Source organism: Crocodylus siamensis, chromosome 5 (genome assembly GCF_052110815.1).
Source record: "Crocodylus siamensis isolate JL-2025a chromosome 5, ASM5211081v1, whole genome shotgun sequence".
NCBI classification, from domain to species: domain Eukaryota; kingdom Metazoa; phylum Chordata; order Crocodylia; family Crocodylidae; genus Crocodylus; species Crocodylus siamensis.
The window spans coordinates 156,877,736-156,896,161 of NC_143399.1; the positions used below are offsets into that span (position 1 = coordinate 156,877,736).

At 40.9% G+C, this 18,426-nt stretch overlaps 1 protein-coding gene across 5 annotated transcripts in view; it reads right to left on the reverse strand.

Annotated features, from left to right (window-relative positions):
• Positions 1-6,479: 6,479 nt before the first annotated feature.
• The window catches only part of HDAC9 (histone deacetylase 9), a 500,007-nt gene continuing 488,060 nt past the window's right edge, over positions 6,480-18,426 (reverse strand). For 4 of the 5 annotated variants that reach the window (XM_090046829.1, XM_090046828.1, XM_090046826.1 and 1 more), the window contains one exon: positions 6,480-9,084. In XM_090046829.1, coding sequence (XP_089902955.1) covers positions 8,764-9,084 — 321 coding nt within the window. In that variant the 3' untranslated portion in view covers positions 6,480-8,763. The remainder of the gene's footprint in view (positions 9,085-18,426) is intronic. The other variant, XM_090046827.1, reaches the window with a different exon arrangement.

Sequence of the window (18,426 nt, forward strand, 5' to 3'; positions counted from 1 at the left end):
TCATTCTACCAATGCTTGAATAAAGAACTCCAGCTTGCAAACTTTTAAGCTTGTCACCCATTTCAAGAGCAAATTCTACTTTAAAAACCCCCACACTGCTGTATTCTTTTAGGAAGCAAGTACAAAAGGCAAGGAACAGCAGATGCCTCAAGCTTTCACTGGGGAAAGGGTTGGAGACTATGAGGAGACAGGCTCTGAGCAAAGCTGAAGAGAAAAGCCTACTTGGAGACAGTTAACGCTACGAAACCATACAAAGCCTGCCCACAACACATGTCAAACAATGGCACTAAAAGAACAAGTGGCTGGCAGGCATAGAGCACAAGTTGTGAAACTTCAGGAGACTGAACAAGAATTAAGAGAGAAAGTAGTGTGGGCTCAGCTTTGCTGTCAGATGTGTAACACACACTTCTATGAAGAAGGTGTAAATTGCAATTGGCATTGCGAGAAATACAAGGTGTGCAATATCCAGACCTGCTGGCTGCTGGTAGGAAAGTGGTGATCTTTGTAGTCTGAGTAGTTGGAAAAGTCCTTCATGCTCTAAAAACCTCCACCGGGGAGGCATGGACAAGCCACCCTAAGTCTCTGTTCCCTCTAGATCCCCCTATTGGTCACTCTGCTACTGGTATTGCTGCAGGATTTTGGTAATATTCATAAACTCCTGTGCTGAGGAAACAGATGCAAAATTAACAGGAAGCGTCTCTACCAAGATACCCCATGGTTTTAGACCTATAGGGCACATACCCATGAGTGCACACGTGCAGTTTGCAGAGCCTCAAAGACACTTGAGGTGCCACAAACCACACTCTGTGCACATGCACTTGTACACCACACTGCTCATTAGCAGCATGGTGGTTTGTTTGGGGTTTCTGACACTGGAAGAGCCAAGTGTCAAAAAAACTGCCACTAAAAAAAGTGGCAGGGTGTACATGGCAGCAGTGTGCACCAGAAACCACAGTCTAATTGGCCAGAGTGTGCCCAGTATCACCACAGAGAGTCCTGTTATATTCTCCTTTGCATGAGGTAGTACTGGAAAAGATTACTGTCTGGTTTGATTTCTCAAATGATTAAAAAAGGAAGCTAAGCATGAAAGAGACATCAAGATTGACAGATGTATAAAAAGCAACACCAGGATTCTTCAAAGCAGGCAGGAGAGACCAGGGCTGGCATGGCTATATAAGGAAAACATCACAGTGTTCGTCTATGTGACACTGACCTTTCATTTGGTGCAACTGTGGAATATACTTAGATAAAAGCTTTTAAAGCTCTTGATTACCATTGATTCATGGCAATTGATCAGTTCCAGGAGGAAAAAGAGAAAACAAATAAATATAGTTTAAAGGAACAGATTTTTTCAGTAAGATACTTTTTTCAGAAAAGACTTCAAATGCCAACTAAGAAAAGGGACCAAATAGCTGTAAACATTCTTCTGACAAATTATTTTTTATTTCAGTTCTATTTTATCCCCTTGCCTAGATATTTAGAAGAGATCCACAAGTATCAGAAGGTCACACAATTTTTAAAAAGCAAAGCCAGGAAGCTTGACACATCCTCAGAGCAAAGAAGATAGAAAGCCATCTTAAATAATCACATGGGGATCTCTCTTAAGAAGGAAAGTAGCAAGCCATGTCCCACCCAGGCCTGGATCACACCACACCCATTCCTTCAGCACAGAGATTGCTCTTAGAGTGGAAGGTGGCATGGCTGGATTATCTTGCATTCTCACAATTTCTGGATGCATAACGATGATTGTTAGAGCAGCATCAGAGGTTGAATTGGCCCCAGATTCTTTCTGGCACCATCCTTACTTGATGTGTAGCTCAATCTGGCTCTTGCCTTGAAGAAAAGGAAACCCAGTTGAGCCGGTATGCATAGGAATGTTGCATCAATATGGTTCTGGTGGCCAGACAATTTCTTTAAAATGTAGTTATACATTTCTGGTAGATTGCTACCTTTCTTGTTCTGAAAATGAACTCCACTGCTAAATCTCCAAACCAATCCCTAAAGCCAAACAGTGGTCCTGTGCCAACAGCTTAGAAGGCTTTAAAAAGCATATGTGGACCTGGGAGGAAGAGGTACTTTGCTTACTGCTAATGATATGTAAGTGATGATGAGTAGATCCAAAAGCACACATTCACAGGATGAAGACAAGTGGTAGTGCCTGGTGTCCAGTAGTGCTTCTATACTCCAAAGAATTTACTTGACTGGGAAAGATTATTTTCCTATCCCTCTTAGATCATCTGTGACAAGTTTTTACGGAATATTTTATTCACAGTTTTTATGGAATATATGAACATTTGAACTTTATAGAGTTGAGGACCGTCCTCTTCGAGTCCCAATGTGTTAATACTGAAGCCCAGTCAGAACACTAAAAATGGTAGTGGTCAGGAGCAGATCAAAGTGGGGTGCATTGGTGCACTTGCACCTGCTCCCCTTCCCTCCCACCCCTCCACCCTTTGATTCTCCAACACCCAAACTTTAAAACCAACTGCCTGGAAATGGCAGCAGTATTTCTATGCAGGAAGCAGTGAGGGAGTCACTTGACTTCATAGCTCTTTATAATCTACTTGATTCCTTCTAAACTCTTCATTCCACAGGTGTTAACAACCCTCCCTTCTTTTTAAATGGTGCTTATGATCCACTGATAAACTATCCTTTCTTCTACAATTCTGCTTTCCCTTTTGCTTTCTGCTTTCCTGGTAAAATAGCTCTTATATAACAGCCCTGCAGACTGTTTTAACTCTAGCTAAAAAAATTAACCCAGGTGTGGAAATACCTTTCAGTGAAGAATCAGATGCACTGTTAAGATGCTAAAGGTTTGTTTGCGTTTTAGGACACTAAAAAGACATACATTTAATCTAATGATTAGACGATTAAAGAAACAGCATCTTTTGAGTATTTCTTGCCTAGTTGGTTCCGTTTTCATACGATACAGAAAATTAATCCATTTTCAATGAAGTTGCATTTCTTTTTGCTCTTGATGTAAACTCAGTAATACAGTCCTAAGTCCCTAGCATATTAGTATAAATTTCTAGTTTATTTTTACCTGGAGAAAACTGTGTGCTGTGTTGTGTTGCGATGCACTGTGCACCCCCCTTTTCAAAACTGCAGGTCTGCCCATGGTAATGGTGTTAATTGCTTCTTCTCACATTGTATTAACCAATGCTCCTACTTACTGTAGTTTGAGCTTCAGCCTATAGGTGGATGCTCAACTCTTCACCCTCACACTCTTAAGAAGGCTAATCTTATACATTTATGCAGTGTCCATTATTAGGGGACCCTCTTCTTTAGTGGGCCTTCTACAGTTCTGGTTTATATGCCCTTTGCAGAGCCCTATCTATACAATGTATTTTATTGATTAGTGTTCCTTAAAAATGAAACCATTCAATGTTGTGTTATACCACAGAAAAAAGCTGCAGCACCCAAGTACTGAAGTAAAAAAGCAGGACTAAGGTTAGGGACAGACACTATACACCAACCGGTTTAAGTGATCAGAAACTGGTTTAAACCTGTAATGGAACAGATGTCCAGTGCACATAAACCAGTTGGAAAATGGCTGAAACTGGTCTGAGATAAACCTGGTTGAAGGTAGTATCAGACTTAATTGATTTGGCTCAAACCGGTTTATGCAACGTCTGTCCCAAACCCCTTGTTGGCTTAAGTTAAACCAGAATCCTCCAGCATCCCGGCATGCTCTCTGGGCTGGGTGGGGTTCTCTGCTCCACAGCAGGGCTGGCCCCTCCCCTCTGCTCCCTGGCTGGAGTTCAGCAGAGACTGCAGCCATCTGCCTGGCTTCTCTGCTTCCCCCCACACTCCCTGCTAATGATTAGATGATCCCTGCTAAGCAGCAATTCCCCATCCCCTCTGCCTTACACAGACACCTCTCAGCATTGGCTAGCAGACCACATGCTGGCTACAGTCCATACTGTGGCAGCCAGGACAAAGGCAGAATCAACTGGTAGCTGGTAATGTCCCTCTGTTGTTTTCTTAATGGGCTGATAAACACAGAGTTAGTGGGGATAAACACTGTGTTATCAGTTCCCTGCTGGGCTGGTCAGAAGGTGGGGGACCACCTCCCTAATAAGAGTGTCCTGCTGGGGCTTGGCCATGCTCCCCTCTGCTCAGCTCAGCTCTGTGGAAGTCAAGGGAGGGCTTCTCCCCCGCCTTCTCTCCCCGCCAGCTTCTAGCCTGAGCCACTGCAGAGTTGTGCCTGCATTTCTGGGATGTCTGTACAGTTACAATCTGATTCAGCCTAGCCAGGTTAGACTAACCAGCAAAGACTGAATCAATTTAGGCTCAGGCCTCTTGAATATTTGTCTCTAGTCTAAAAGTAAATGTGTGTCTACACTTATTGTGATAGAGCAGCACAGACAGGGACACTCAAGAAATCCTGGAAAAAAACAGGCAAGTATCTTGGCCATGCACTTAGGTTTGAGAGACTTTAAATAAAAGGTGACAGAAAAATCAAGGCAGGCTAAGAGACAATTCAAAGATGAAAAACCCCATGGCAGACTCATCAAATACGCTGATGGTCAATGAGACTGGACATTAATTCAGAAGATAATTTTGCCTATGATGATGATCTGCCTGAGGAAGAATTTTGTGCATAGTTATCTACAGGAGGATCCTTCATCAAAAAAAATGAGGTAGTTAAACAGCACTGCCACCCAGATGATGGGAATTGTATAAGGAAGTCAGAAACTAAACAAATAAATGGAAAGCAAACAAGTGGCCCCTTGAGTGGCTCTAAGCGGGACAGGCAGGTATGAGGAGAGAAAACATTTACTAAATTAATTTTGCTGATTTAATTTTGGCTGCAAATTTTGCGAAGAAAGAAAAATATTTATATTTTTGGCTCAGTGTTTGGAAATAACTCTTACAAAATATTTACCTCAGAAAGCCAGTGAAGATAAAAACAGGGTATGCCTGGATTAATTGCCATGGAGTAAATCTTAGGGGATGTGATGAGGAGGAGGTGAATGATGAAGGTGTATGAATGAATTACTGAATGATAAAGATGAGTGTCAACACTGCTTCCTGGCCACTGAGATTCAGACTTTAATACTATATTTTTATGCCAAAAGATGAACAAATACTAAACTTATAAAAATTATATTTTAGCACCACTTGTTTCTTAGTGTACTTTTCCTCAGAGTACATGAGTTTTATCAAGCATTTTTTTTCTAATTTAGAAGGGATTGCTCCCCAATTAATCCCTATGCAGACTTTTTTTGACAGCAGGGCGAAACAGGCCTTATTACCAAGAAGGCCTTATTACTCATTATCTTCAGGAAAAAAATAAGATGTATTTTTAATTAAATACATTTTTTTGTTTCTCTACATTGTATTCTCTGGATACCTGGTAAATAAAAACTCTTTTAACTAATCCTTCAAAAAGGGAAAAATCAAACTCTTAAAAATACTTAAAGCTGTTATTTGACCACTTATGTGATCATTTAAACAAAAGGCTTCAGATTTTTAAAAAGTATATATCAACTACTTACTTACAGACTCCAGGTTATAAGTAGATGCTGTTCTATATGGCAGTAAGTTATGACAGTATTGATAATCCAGGTTATACTCTTAACTATTGCAAGGTAAGACTTTTAGCTCTGTTTTTAGCTTGTGGTTATTTTTAGCATATCGTCCATATCAGTCAAATAAATGGTTAGAAAATTTAAACTAATTATGCTGTGTTCATGAAAACTCATACCTATCATTTTAGTGTAAGCAGTAGTGGAAGTGAAACAGCTAACATTCAATTTGAAGGAAGAGTTAGAGCTGATAGATAATGCAGCTAAGAATTATTTTCAACTTTTCCTTCACTTCTACCTGTGCTAGTAAATTACAAACACTGAAATAAAAATCTGAACTAAAGTTCAGGAAAGCATCCTGTTCATTAAGCACTTAAGCATATGTTTAAGCAAATACTTAAGCGCTTTTCTGAACTCGGAGTTTGGGGGTGGGGTGAAGGGTAGGTGAGATGCAAACCTCTAACACGCTTCACGTCTGTAAAGTTCCCAGAATGTATTTATAGGTTAACCCCAGTTTTACAAAAGTCTCAAGAGCCTTGTGAAACTTTCATGAAATCATAAATATTGGCAATGAGCAGAAAATTTTTTTCAACCTGGCCAAATCTGGGATAATTAGGAGTTAGAAAATTGGGATTTACCTGTACTTTCTGTCCATTATGGTATCATTTATGATCATGCATTCAAGACAAAATGCCATGATGGGAAAATGAGCATGCATAGTTATTATTTCCATTTGTTTTACAGTTTTCAATGGCTGAAATAGGATCAAACAAGAGACCAAAAATAGACTTTGTGTAATCATTGTAAAAATAGTGCAATAAAAAAACCTTGCCCCTAAAAGCTTTAATTATTTCAACAATGCGTAGCAAGCACATTTGGTTATACAAAAGAGAAAGCACCAACTAAATTATTAACTCTACACAAAGTCAAATATCTGAAAGGGGATCTTTTAAAAAAAAACTTTATTTGAGAAAGGAATAGACTTATATCAGAAGGCAAAAAAGGGAACATACAAACAGAATATATTTACATCAGAAAACAAGAGATCACCTTCATGGGTGTAAATTATAATAAATACAGTAGATTTAAGAGACAATTATCAATTAGAAATATGGTGGTTTAAACCCAGTTTTCCTTTTCACTGGTTCCAGGTAGTTTCTTGATTAAATTCAGAGGCTATCAAATTTGAATATAATTAAAGTCCACTGGTTGTACTGGGGTAACTTTCCCCTGAGCAATTATAAAAATATCTCCTATGGTGTGTGGTTACATGTGTCTTTTATCTTGTACAAAAGTCTGCTCAACTACAAGTTCTTCCCCAAATAAAATGTATTTTAAAAGATGCACTATCCCTTTTTGGCGACACTAAAATTAGGCTTTTCAAGCAATGAAACATGATGGATAAATACACATTTTTACCTTTTCTGTTTCATATTTTTGAATGATTATGCTACTTTATCTCCTCTTTCTGTGTAAGAGGAAGAAAGATTTATTTCTGTTCTTAACATATTATGCAAAACACATTTCTGCTATCAAAGCTGATGGCAAGGTTTCAGGAGGCCTTTTCTTGTTTTAGCAGCTATTTAGTTATTTGAATTATTTGGAGATGTTTTAAGAAAAAGGATAATGTATCTTTAGAAGTTGCAACATTTTATAAGAGACTGATAATATTAAAGCAAAATGTAAACATGACATGCTAATAATATATATTAGAACAACTTCTACATTTGGCAAAACAACTATCTTTTTTGAAACAGGATACTGTACCTCAAAATACCTTAGCTTTAGAAATATAAATATTTTTAATAGAAAAAAAAACTGACAAGGATTCCAAGTCAGTTTTGGATTATCCATATTAAAGGGGTCTTAATACAATGAATCTTTAACTAGTTTAACAAAAGTAAACCTATAAAACAAGGTAAACATATCAGAAGGGAATATGAAGGAAATGTTTCACTGGAAAGCTTCCTTAACAATTTCCCTACTCGCTTTGTTATTTTCTTTGACAATAAATCAATTCATAGACTGCCCTTTAAAAACAGAGAGAGTAGAACACTATCCACCCCAAACTCCCCCCCTTTACATTCCTCTGTACATGAATCACTTGGGCTTCCTGTTTCCATAAGGCATTTCCTGTTTCACCCGCACAGAATCACTTTTCTGCAGAACAGCAGGGACCTGACAAAGTATTGACTTAAATAAACAGTGCCTTCTTTTGCATTCAGAGCTACTCTGATTTTACAGCAACAAAGGGCACCGTCTTTCTGAAGGTACGCACTGTACAAATGCATTTTTTTTTAGCAACTTACAAAATACTCTGTAGTAATTTGATTTTCCTTTTGCCAGGTTGGCATCTTACACAGTTAGTCATTATTCAGAATGACAATGAAACCCTAGCGATAAAGATTATATATTTTTGTAAGATTAATCTTTATTTAAAAAAATAAACATGAAATTGGATATGAGATAATAATGATAATTCTGGGGGTTTTTCCCCTGCATTTTCAGATACACCCAAGTATCTGTTTGGAACATAATGCTGGCTATCATTCCGTGCCGATATTTGCATCTGCTTCATTTGAGGACGTCTTTGTAGATAGTATCATCAAATAAGACAAAAAGAAAAAAAAACTTAGCAGTGCAAAAGGAAAACAATTTGATTTTTAAATAATTCCTTGCCTTGCCTTGCATCTTTACATCCACCTTATATTTCTATTATTTTCTAAATCATACTTTGTACACAAACCTAGGACTACTGGTATTGTAGCCAGTACCTGTCTAATGGGGGAAAATACCCTACTCTTAACAGTGTTGAAGACTACAGTATGATACATTATATACAGAACTGTGAAAGCAAAAGTGGAGACATTTCAGAAGAATTCAGAAACAGAAAGACTGAGTGAATGTTTCATTGATCAGGTCTGGAAACTGATTCCAACAATCACTGATCTCAGCAAACTGGTTAATATAACGAGTTCCATTTCACTACAACTAACTGATGTAATAGAGTTCAGGGCTAATACAAATCCTATTTATTATGCAAAGATTCACATAGCATAATTGAGTGCAACAGGTTTTTTTTAATCAGTGGCCTTAGTATGAGTTTGACTATGTTTTAAGTGTGCATAGAAACACATCCACCTTTGATTCTTCGCATGATAAAATGAGATTAGCTATATCTGTGAACTGAAAGAAAAAATCTTATCAAGGCCTAAAAATGTATATATGACATTCAGATAATAACCTTAATTACAAATCCTGGAGCTAAATCTTTGCCTATTACCTGTTGCATAAAAGCAGCTTGCTCCCCAGATTCCATTTGCTGGGTTTGAGTATCGTCATCACTGTCCAGTGGTTCTTCTTTCACTTTCACAGCCCCCACCTGCTGTCCTATTCTGTCATCCACACAAATACTGCTGCTGTCATCCCTAATGCTGTTACCACTAGAGGGAGCTCTTTCTTCCTGCATTACAGGATCTCCATGAAGCTCCTCTTCAGCTTCTTCTAGTTGACTGCCAGGCTGCTTTAGCTGTTCAATTGATTTAGAGAGCATCTGAAAAAGAGGAACAAATAAACCTTACTGTTAATATCTCTCTGCAGCTGCAAAATGTTACAGATTATTATATTTTGTACTAACAAAGTCACAACGTCACCAATAGAGCTAGTTAAAACATGCAACTTCCCAGCAGGAATTTATCAGACAAATGTTATAAGAATGCTAGTTACTCAAGAATAGGGTTGATATTTTTGTTCTGGATATAGAAAATTACCTGTACAATATGGCATAGCACAATTTTAAATTGGCAAATGATACTCGGTACTATAACAGTTATTTAACTATGACTACTTACATAGTTGTTTTACAAAAAGGGATATTTCTCTTTATAAATACTTAGCATATAAATGCATGGACTTTAGGTCAGCATACGAGTCATAACATAGAAAATTAATGTAATTCTACAGCTAGAAATATAAACATAGAAGAAAAAAGCAATAAAAAGTAGGTTTTTTCCCCCCTAAACTTCCTTTTGTTCTGCATCAAAACAATCTTCTAAAGTATGAGCCAAAAATCAAACAAAGAAAAGAGATAATTTCATATTGTTTGTTAATTCCATAAGAAGTAACCACATCTAAATTGCCATATTTTACAATGAAAACTAAACAGCATACCACAACAAAAAGTTCTGTGTAGTATGCAAAAAGTAATAGTAGATCCTGACACAGGATTCCCACCAAAAGAAGGTCTATTAGAAGGGAAGATGAAGCAGAACCAGAAAACATCAACCAGGCCAAAGGGAGTCAGAAGTAGAACACTGCACTGGCCAGCAGATGGAGCATGGCTGCGATGCAAACTGAAGCCACATGTTCTTTCTACACATCTCACATAGATTACCTGCTGAAGCAAGCCTTTCAGCAGGAACTCTGTATCACAGGTGTACAAGGAAATCCTGCTTCTATCTGCTGTGTAAATGACAGCAGTGGCAAAAAAGGCATCTATACACATGCTCTGCGGGAGGGTGGGAGCTTTAACTAGAGCGGCTCTGACAGCTGCTCCACTTGCTCTGACAGCTGCTCCACTAAGTGGAGCAGTGTTATATGTATTCAGCATCTTACACTTCAAAAATGGCAGCGGGGACACTTTAAAGCTTGTTCAATGAGTTTTAGTTAAAGTGCCCCGTCACCATTTTGAAATGTGGGGACAATGAATACACCTGATGTGGAGACTGTTAATTGAGTTGGCTCTGATGCATGCTAATTAGCATGTGTCAGAGCAGAGGTCCATCACATGTATGGATATTCAAAAGGCCTTGCTCTTGGAGAGAGATAATTTCATACATCCTTGAATTAGTCTCCTGGAACTACACCTTCAACTTGCTAAATGTGATGCAAGTTATCCTACTGACTTCAAGCGAAGAACAGTTTCTAGGCTCAGGCCAATGACATGCTGATGGATATGAAGTGTTCCATCACGGCAGTAGAATCATGCCTTGAGGGAAAACTATAGTCTTTCAAACTGAGTTTTAGCCACCTGAGGTTCAGTCTCCTTTGAGTAGTTTTACTTTGCTGCCCCTACAGCTGTGGAGGGAAGCGCTGGGCTCCGTGCAGTTCCACGGCTCTGCAGGAAGCTCTGCAGGCAGCTTGACAGCAGCCTGGAAAAGCAGGCTCTGCCCAAGAAAAGCAGCGAGTCTGATCTTATTTTTCCCTCGCACCCCTGGAGCCTGCCTGCCTGCTTGACCTGTGTGGGGGCTCAGAGCTTCCCTCCACAGCTGCAGTGTCCCCCAGGACCGCCCAAGCCAGGTGCCTGTGGGTGGGTGCCACTGGGGAGGAGATGGGGGCGCAGTTGCCGTGGAAGGAAGCATCAGCCCCTTCCTGCAGCCCAGGGACCGCTCCGCTCACCAGCAGCCTGCTCTCTCCTCCCCACTGGAGAGGCAGGTAAGTCAGTGGGGTATGTGCACGACACAGGGGTTTAATCAGCCCTATACTGAAGCCATGTTTGTTAAAACCCACTGCTTCAGTTTAGGGCCCCCATTTCATCTACACATGCCCTGAGGTGCTGGATTTTGTAAAGAAAGTTTTAGGCACAATGTGTGAATTAGAGTCATGTGCTTATTTGGTGATGGGGAAGTACTGTGCTTATGACTATTAGGGGACTATTAAGATCTCCCCCTTCAGGATGGCAGGGAGCCAACATCCTATAAAGTTTACACCAAGACTGTCCTTTCTTGAACGAAATATCTTTGGTAAAATCGTGAGAACAGAATTTGGTTATGAAAAAACTGCTATGGTTTTGTGAATTAAAGATCTTTTTGCACCGGATAAATATCAAAATATTAACCTGCCTTTGATTCCATCAACCTGAGTTTTGTTTTTTTCCAAATTCTAGTAAGACTGGACAGAAGAACCAATGCCCCCCTTTAGAGCTGCAACTGAAAAATAAGCCTTTTCCATCTTGTCTTATTCTGCATGATCAAACCCAGAACTGGGGCAGTGAGGATAAACCTGAGGTACCACCCCAACACCACTCTCAAGCTGTCTGATTCCTAAGATTGCAGAAGCGGTTGTGGAGAAGAGGAGAGGACACCCAGAAGCATCCTCAGCACCATATTTCTAGGTTTAGAGTGTGTGGAGTGGGAGTAGGTTGGAGAGGCTTGTTTTCTGGCAGCAATCTGGAGAGTAGCAAGGAGCCAGAGTAAACATACTCAGAACATATTCCAACAGCCTCCTATGTATGTAGAAGTCACTTAAGGGAATGTGGGTTTTCCTACTCATGTCAGAAATCACAAGGGATACCTAATTAAATGTTGAGGTTCAGCACTAACATGATCATGATGCCCATCTATAATTCCAGAACAATGGAAATGTTATGTGGGTTATATGAATAAATCAGGTACTATTGTTGTCCATCTCCCTCCCCCAATAACATGCAGACACAAAGGGTAGGCTGAGTCCAGGGTGACTAAGGATGCAGACAGAAAAGCAGCTCCTTGCTGCAAGTCATAGTGCTTTGCAGGAAGTACTTTGCTCCCCTCCTCACTCCCATTCTGAAAACAGCAACAGGCTGGTTGCTCCACAGACACGAGTTACAGAACACGCGCTGTTTTGGAGCATGATCATTTGAACCCGCATATAATGAAGGTTCAGATTTTTGTGGGATTGGGCCCTTTTTAAAGCGGTCTGCAGCCGTGCACTTCTTTTTGGGTTACAGCTGTAGCCAACTTTCAGGTGCCAAATCAGGCAAAAATTGTCACCCCTGTCTGCACCCTAATGTTTAGATCCTGCAATCAGATTCCACAAAGCCCCACTGACTTTATTAGAGCTCAACGTGGGAGAAATTTCTATGTGCATGGCTGCACTTGCTGTAGTCTAATAGCACATCTATTAAACAAAAATATTTCTATGATGAAAGGCTACAGGCATCATGTCTAATAACTCTTTAGTGTGTTGGTATTAAGGATAGCAATGGCCTATTAAAAAAATTCTTTCCATTAATTTTTAGTATTCAGCAACCATTACAAATATATTTTCAATGCTGCAGGTGACAGTGTTGTAAGGCAGAGAAAACCCTGCAAATGCAACTAATACTAAGTGACTCCTTTTTTAAGGAAGAATTTGGAAAATTTCTCAGATCCTACCAGTAGATCTTTTCCTGTTATTTCTCAGGGTATGATGCTGACCAAAAAGGCAATGAAGCTAGCAACACCTATTCAGAGCAGTAGGCTATTCTCTCTCTTTTTGTTAAACATCTGTTGGTGATCCCCCAAAAGAAAGTCTGTCTGCTAGCTGGCTGGCTAGCAAACAAACACAAGCTGAAACATCTGTGTGACAGATAATCATATACAGCTATGTTAGTCACTGATGCTGATCCATCTGTAAAACATTCCATATGCCAGTTGTTTGACATCAGGTGGTTTTCCTCAGAGGGGAATGCAAAAGAGAATGAGAACATGTCGACAGCACAATTAAGGAGCATATTTTATTTCCTCATTGCTCCCCTTTCTTCTAAATTATCTCACTTTTATGAGGGCATTTTCCCCTCAAATTGCTGTACACCATTGGTCCTGAATGCTGTTAAGCTTAGTGATACCAAACCCTTGGACTGTCTTAGGGTAGTATGAAACACTCTCAAATACTCATTAGGGTAACCTAATGAACGAAGTCATGCAAACATCTGTAGAAGGCTTATTTTCTTGACCTACTTTTGTAGTAGCTTGCATTATAATCCGTAAAGCTACCATATTTAGCCCCACACCATGTTAGTTAATGGAATATTGCTTTGGGTCTTCAGTGGAATTGGGGCCTGAATAAGTACTAAAAAAGAGGTTATTTGCCCCAGTAACTGGCACTCTTTGAGATGTGTTGTCCATACGTACATCCTTCACTCAACTGAAGACTTTTACATCAGTTGAACACTTGAAGGGCACACTAGAGCCATTCCCTTCCTTGTGTCCCATGGCAAGCAGATAAAAGGCGGTGCTCCTGTGGCAGTCAAAGACTGCATGCAACTCCAAGGAAGAAAAGGTAGAGGGTAGACTATAGATATGGTTATCAACAACTTGAAGAACTCTAGTCACTTGTAAATAACTTGTTTTCCCTTGACTGACTGTCCATAGTCACATGCTCACTGTAACCCAAGGATTTCAAATAAGAATCCATAGTGTAAAACAAACAAACAAATTGGACCTGTTGTAGTCTTTTTGAATTCTTAGCAACAGAAAAACCTTATCTCCCACTGATGGTGGAGGGAGATGAATCTCCTGAGACATTTCGTCTTGGCAAACTAGAGACCAAGGAAGTGAAGAAGCTGACACATATACATGACTTCCAGATGCACTAGTGACACCGATTGCCTGCTTCCCCCTCTCACTTCTTCCTTCCCCTTAGGGAGGTGAATCATCTTCCACACTGCCCATTGTAAACCTGCATGGTTGTGGAGTCTGTCATGATGACTTGTATGTGATGGAAGAGAGTTTGGCATGCTCTGCTCTCCATTCTTGGTTCCAAAACAAATGTGTATCTAGCCTTTGGCATCCAAACAACCCGTGCCTGCAGGCAATTGATATGAACTCTCCAGTCTACCAGAGGTATTCATTTTGATGGCCATGGATGGGTGTAAGGCTGAATAGGAAGTCCTGACCCACCATGAATGAGTCATTTTCAGTATGAATCTGGTGGAAAATCTAGAGATGTGAACAAGCTCTCCTTCTGCGAAGAGGTTATGGTCACTGTCGAGAAGGGTCCGGGCAGCTGGCTGAGCCAAGCTCACGGTCTCCTCGGTCACGGTGGGTTGGCCGGGTGGGGGCAAATTGGATGCGAACAGGTTGGGATTAGCGGTGGTTGAGTCGGGGCGGCACAAAAGCTTGATGGTTGTAAACAAGATGAATTTATTTGACTTATGCTTTAGGCGTAGGCAGCGATGTCTTCAGTTACAGTTACAACAGTGAACAACGAAGGGGTCTGTTGGCCCACGAGGTTCAGTCCGAAGACCTAGTCCCAGGGCTGGTCAACAGCTCATTAATGGGGAACACAAACAACAAAACGAAACTGTAACACGATGTATACGGTAAGTCGCGTGACGCCAGTCCCGTAGGACAACGATGAAAAGCGATAATGTTGGAAGCCGAGGTCAAAACCAGGTGAGTCGAACCAAGGTTGCAAACAAAGTTCAATGGATGATCCGGAACCGTAGTCAGTAGTCAGTGCCAAGGTAAGTCGGAAGCCAGGTGAGCGGAGTCGAAACCGTAATACAGTGAGTAATACGAAATACCAAACGACGGAGGCAAAGGAGGAGATCGATAGGCCCTAAAGCCTGACTGAGACACAGTCGCTGCAGCAGCAGCCTCTGTCCTCAGCTAACACGATCTCCCCCCGAGGGAGGGGCTCACTGAACTTTTAAAGCAGTCCTGTGGCCAATCAGGCTGCTTGACTGAGTGAATTTTCCAGAAGCGTGACCTCATTCCAGTTAGTCCCTGAGCATGCCCAGTTGCAAGCTCTGTGAGGCAACTGAGTGCGCCAGAAAAAAACTAGGTCAGCCCTGACTGACAGGCCAAGAGGTTGCGCATAGGACACCTGCAAGCCCTGTCGCCATGGCGCATGCCTGGTAGCTTCTGTCTTGGCAGCACATACAGAGCAAACTTCTCTGACAGTCACCAGAATGACCGTCTTGAACTTGAACCTGAAAATTAAGATTCTGAGCTTTCTTGTATCCAAGACAGAATGCCTTCCATTTTGTAATCAGAAAGTAACTACTGTAGAACAATTTCCTACACTTCCAAAGCTATCAAGGGGAATCTCATTAACTGAACTGGATGATATAGACTACCATCAATTCAGAAAACAATATAAAGTTTTTCAGTGCTGTGGTCAATGAAGTAGGTGATAACAATTAGGCCTTTGCGAAGCTGCTAGTATTTGCTTCAGATTCGGATTTGGCTGATTTGGGGGACAGTGATTTGATTCAGTGATTCAAATCACTGTCCTGAATCAATTCAGCCAAATCTGATTTGGAGCACTTTGAAAAAAAAAAAACCCAACTCACCAGCTGCTGCTGGGTGGGAGGGCGATCCCCACTGCCCAAGGCTGCATGGGGGGCTCTGTTATGAGCCTTGTGACCCACTCCCGCTGTCACAGCCCCCCCACCATGGCTGCTCTGTCCACCCCAGCTCTGGCCCTTTAAGAAACACCCCTCCAAACTCACCAGTTCCTACAGGGTGGGGGGTGATTCCTGCTGCCCCCCATTGCATGGGGGGCTCTTCCATGAGCCCCCCCCGCCAAAGCCTCGAGGCCGCTGCAGACACTGGTGAGTCTGGGGGGGGGGGGGGGGTTCTTAAAGGGCCAGAGCTTGGGTAGGTAGGGCAGCAGTGGGGAGGCCTGAAAGAATGGGTAGGGTTGGTGGGCTTGTGGCAGAGCCCTCCATGCTGCATCGGGCAGTGGGGGGCAGCAAGGGTCTCCCCCACTGCCCAGCAGCACTCAGTGATTGGGGGTGTTTTTAAAGCACTGAGAACTGGGGCAACTGGGCTACCATGGGAGTAGGCAGGGGATGGGGCCTGGCAGGGGTCCCACCAGGGTCCCCTCTCCCCTCCTCCAGCCCCCCCTCCTCTGTCCCCTGCTTACTGGCATGGAGTCTGGCTCCAGCTCCCTGCTGCATCAGCAAGGGACTGCCCAAATCATCGAAGCTCTCCAAATCTTTCCTGAAGATTTGGAGAGCTTTGAGTCAATTTGGACCTCTTTCTGGTGCCCTTATTTGATTTGGATTTGGAGATTCGGCCACTGAATCAGGCCAAATTTCCTCCAAATTGAATCAGCACCTGAAAATGTGCACAGCCCTAATAACAATGTTGGAAAATGGGAGCAAGATGCTGCAGGCAGTCTTTTAGTATCCTGACTGTATAAAGCTATGGACTTGGGTACAGGAGTTGAATTTGGAACCACTAAACATTAATGAAATTCAGAGAAGCATCTAGGTCAAAGGCATGGCTCTAGTCTGCCCTTCAAGTTCAACTGATGTAAAAAGTCTTCAGTTGAGTGCTTGAGGTGTGTACATGCTGAGGATGTGCATATGGACAACACATCTCAAAGAGCTCCAGTTACTGGGGCAAATAACCTCTTTTTTAGTACTTTAGCAAAGGATCTGGGATGGACATTGCATAAACTGGTTTGGCGTAAATCAATTAAATCTGATACTTCATTCAACCATGTTTATCTCAGAACGGTTTCAGCCATTTTCAAATTGGTTTATGTGCACTAAACAGCTGTTCTCTTATAGGTTTCAACCAGTTTCTAATCACTTAAACCAGTTTATGAGTAATGTCTGTCCCTAGCCTAAGTGACTACTTTTATTTACTTGTAGATAAATGCAAGCTAATGTTTTCCTTTTATTTATCTTAGTTTGCATATGCTGCTAAGTTTTCATATGCTGTCCCAGACATGAAGAAAGGTAGTTTATGCTGCAAAGCTAGCCTAACATCTCGTCAACTAAAAGATGGTCCAATTTAAGATATCACAAAAAACAGACAGCCTCCCCTGATTTGTCTCTTAAAGTTTTGGCACATCCTGGATGTAATGAATCTACATGTGCTGTATTTCCCAGGCATTCGCCTAAACACCAAAGAGATCTGGTTACAGGCATAGTTTAAACTCTGGAGGGCAGGAAGAAACCACAGTAAGGATACTTCAAAAGTAAAAGAAAGAAAACAGGCTTTTTTGATACCCCAAAAGGGGAGCTAGTGAAGGGAAGATGATTTTCCCAGATGGCAGTGGCATGTGGTATGTTAAAAGTTGAAGCAGTGGAAAGCTGGAAAGGGTGCAAGCCCAAAGAAGAAACTTCTAATATTTTTTTTGCTAAGGCAAAAAGTTTCTAATCAAACACTTGAGGCACCCAGGTTGAGAATGTGTGTATGAATAATCACTCAAAAAAGAAATGTATTGTTTGTGTCACAAAGCATTACTGTCTTTTTATGAAGAAATAAAAATATGGCAGTAACTTGCCCATAGCCACATTGTGAACTGATGATAGAGTTGAGGATGAAAACAAGTCTTCCCTGACTCCCAGATGTGTCCAATCTACTAGGCTAACAATATTGCCCACTCTCCATCTTTCTGTGCCTCTTCCCTCTGTGCGCATTTTGCCACTGTGGTAAAAGAGAATTTGGTACCATTACACTGAATTGGAAAATGTCTGATGCACTACATTTACTCTAAGGCTCTTCAATCCACTTATGTTAAAAAAACAAAAAAAAAGATACTTTCTGTTACTACCCTGAAAAAATTCTCCAAACCAACATATTTCTACCTGAACCCTCTCACTTTAAGGCTGTGTTCATATCACAGGAAACAGAAACTGGTCCAAAGCCCAATGAAATCAGCATCTTTTCCACAGTGCAGTCAGACGTCTGTACTGCTTCTGTCCAACTTGCCCAATAATTTTGTTTTTGAATCTACAGTCAAACACATAGATATTGACAAAAAGAATGAATACGACTTTCTTTTGGTATGAACATGTAATATTAGTTTTGAAAAAAGGAGTTTTTATTTGATCTCTAATGAGACTAAACGTAATAATAAAACCATGTTTAAATCAATGAATAAATAAGAATTGTACAACTGGTTTTCTCAAAACCAGCTTACGTACATTTTATAGTTTATTCCAACTGATAGCTACTCAGAGAATGGTTTTAAACTAATGGAACCCATATTATTTTTATTCTTCTGTTTTCAGGAAATGAAACTGTAAGTAATATACATGAGCCAAAGTAAACGGTGGTGGCAGGAGAGGAAATATTTGGAGAAATAGGCCCTTTTGTATAAATGCAAGAGTTCAACCAGAAAACACATCAAAGACAATCATACCTGCTTAGCTGTACAGGAAGATGGGAGAGTGAGTAAATAATCTGGCCAC